At 47.4% G+C, this 2,934-nt stretch overlaps 1 protein-coding gene across 1 annotated transcript; it reads right to left on the reverse strand.

Moving 5' to 3' along the window:
• Nucleotides 1-266: 266 nt before the first annotated feature.
• PGK2 (phosphoglycerate kinase 2) lies at nucleotides 267-1,520 on the reverse strand. The gene has a single exon (XM_004424037.3). It carries the CDS (start codon nucleotides 1,518-1,520, stop codon nucleotides 267-269), a length of 1,254 nt encoding a protein of 417 aa, XP_004424094.2.
• Between the last annotated feature and the right edge of the window lie 1,414 nt (nucleotides 1,521-2,934).

Raw genomic sequence — 2,934 nt, forward strand, 5'->3', positions numbered from 1 at the left:
TCAACTCACTTTAATAGGCAACTCACTTCCTATGAATCACAATGGTCAAGTTCAAATGAGATCTTGAAGGAAGTTAGGCAAATGCATGACAGAACTAAAATGAGTTGCCTTGATGTGCTGATGTTGAGTTCCTGAGGGCCCGTCCCTTGGTCACTGCCTGGGTCTTGATACAGGGGTAGATTTTAACAAAAGTCAAGTTGAGATGTAAAAGCATTAAGTTGACTTAAAGGCTGTGGACAGGAAACAGTAGGAAGGAACACTGTCAACTACAGGCTGCTGAGGGCATCCACTCCAGGAAGAATTCTACCTTCCAGAAGCTCTAGACTAGCACCTCCTCCAGTGCTCACATGGCTGACTTTATCTTCAGTGTTCCATTTGGCACAGCAGGTAGCAGTGTCTCCACCTCCTATTATGGTGATACAACCCCTGGAAGTGGCTTTCACAATTTCATCCATAAGGGCTTTGGTTCCCTTAGCAAAGGCATCCCATTCAAATACCCCTACAGGTCCATTCCACACAATTAGTTTGGCTTGGGCCACAACTTGAGCATACTTCTTGTTAGTCTCAGGACCACAGTCCAAACCCATCCAGCCAGCAGGTATGCCTGATATTACAGTGGCTTGGCCAACCTTAGCATTCTCCTCAAACTTGTCTGCAGTTACAAAGTCAACAGGAAAGGTAATGTGCACACCATTCTTATTGGCTTTGGCCATGATATCCTTGACAATCATGGCTCCCTCTTCATCAAACAGGGAAGCACCAATCTCCATGTTGTTAAGTACCTTAAGGAAGGTATAAGCCATTCCACCACCAATAATCATCTCATTGACCTTGTCCAGCATATTTTTGATGAGTTGGATCTTGTCTGCCACTTTGGCTCCACCAAGTATAGCCAGAAAGGGTCTCTCTGGGTTTTCCAAGGCTTTGGCAAAGTAATCCAGCTCCTTCTTCATCAGAAATCCAGATGCCTTCTGGGGCAGATTTACTCCCACCATGGAACTGTGGGCCCGGTGAGCAGTGCCAAAAGCATCGTTGACATAGACATCCCCTAGCTTCGAGAGTGATGCACAGAAGGCTTCTATTTTATCTGGCTCAGCTTTAAGTTTATTTCCAGAAGGATCTTGGCCCTTCCCTTCTTCCTCCACATGAAAGCGCAGGTTTTCCAGCAGGATAACTGAACCAGGAGCTGGGTTGGCACAAGCTTTCTCCACTTCTGAGCCCACACAGTCCTTCAGGAACAGAACATCCTTGCCCAGCAAGGATTTGAGCTCAGCAGCAACAGGCTCTAAAGAGTACTTATCAGGCATAGGAACACCTTCCGGTCGACCTAAATGACTCATAAGAACTACTGACCTGGCTCCATTGTCCAGGCAGTACTTGATGCTTGGGATGGAAGCCTTGATTCTCTGGTTGTTTGTAATCTGGTTCTTCTTCATGGGAACATTGAAGTCTACTCTCACGATGACTCGTTTCCCTTTAACATCCAGTTTGTCCAAAGTTAACTTTTTAGAAAGAGACATCTTGGCAATACAAAGACACAGGCTGACACCTGGATCCCAATACTGAAGAACCACTTTCCCGCTGCTGGGAGGCGGGATGGGTGGTGTTTTCTAACGCCCTTCCCCTTCGCCCGCCCCTTTCTTCTCAACACCAAGTCCCCGCGTGGCCGCCTGGGAAATCTGGCTCTGCGATTGGTCAATGGTCCTGTCAGTCTGGATTTGGAGTATGTTGCCTGGCGCAGATTCAAACCGTCAGGGCAGAAGGCGAACCTGGAGTAGTGGTACCCGGCTTAGGGTGACAGTTGAGGAAGTGAAGAAACCCTGGAATAAGAACGGTCCTGAGAGGTGGCGCAGGGCTGCCCACCCCTACTCCCCACCCGTCAGTGGCTGCAGGCAGCTCGGGCCCGTGGCCCCTCCACCTCAAGTCTGAGAGTTCCCGACCCTACATTGCCATGCCTATGAGGATTTGTGTTTCCCGGCGGGGCATCCAGGGGCAAAAGCATCGCCATTGGCATGAGGAGGCCCCCTGACGTCAGCCCCCGGAGACTGTCTGACATCAGTCCCCAGCTCCTGCAGCTTACATACCTGGTGGTGGACGAGGCGATTAAAGAGGATCTGAAATGGTGGCGCTCGGTGGAGGACTTACCAGCGGGCACCTGGAGGTCACATCCATGGAGAAGCAGATCCTGGGCATCACTAACTACTATGCCTACCAGTCCTGTGCAGCGAGTTACAAAAAACCCTGAGACTTGCATGTGAAGAAGCTTGGGCTATCCTCATGGAGGATGAGAAATCTCGTGGAGAGAGAGGCCCAGCCAATAGCCAGCGCCCACTGCCACATATGTGAGTGGGGACATTTTAGACCAAGCAGCCCCAGCTGAGCTGCAAGATGACTGTAGGCACAAGCATAACTCCAGGCAAAACCAGCAGAAGAACTGCCTGGCTGAGTCCGGCCCAAATCACTAATCCACAGAACCATGAACAAACAAAATTGTTGTAATATTGAGCTACGAAAAAAAAATAAATAAATAATGGTCTTGAGATCTAAGCCTCCTGCTGGTTTTGTTTGTCCATATTCCTTTTAACAATTGCTCTTATTCTTAAAAACAACCAAACAAACCAAAAAAATACCCTCTCATGCATGTCAAATCTTAATTATATTGAAGTGTAAAAACTTCTGCAGTGCCAAATAAAGGAAAAATTTGAAATAATGGTTCTATGAAACCTTGTTTATTCAAGGCAACATGGTATGCTTCTGTTTTTCCCTTGTCTTGATAAATATTTCTATTAAAAGCATAGCTTGGTGTTAGCCTTTGGCTTTAGATATAGTCTAGGGTGGGGTGGGAATGATACTGTTTTCATTACCTTGCTTCTTCCATTCTCAGACTACTGTGAGAGAAAGCTTGGTCACTTCTTCAGGAGAATCCCATAAGAT

This window comes from Ceratotherium simum, chromosome 13 (genome assembly GCF_057802395.1).
Source record: "Ceratotherium simum simum isolate JZ-2026a chromosome 13, ASM5780239v1, whole genome shotgun sequence".
NCBI classification, from domain to species: domain Eukaryota; kingdom Metazoa; phylum Chordata; class Mammalia; order Perissodactyla; family Rhinocerotidae; genus Ceratotherium; species Ceratotherium simum.

Excerpts from the sequence above, each read along its gene's own strand:
- PGK2 (XM_004424037.3), bottom strand. The coding sequence starts at position 1,520 with ATGTCTCTTTCTAAAAAGTTAACTTTGGACAAACTGGATGTTAAAGGG.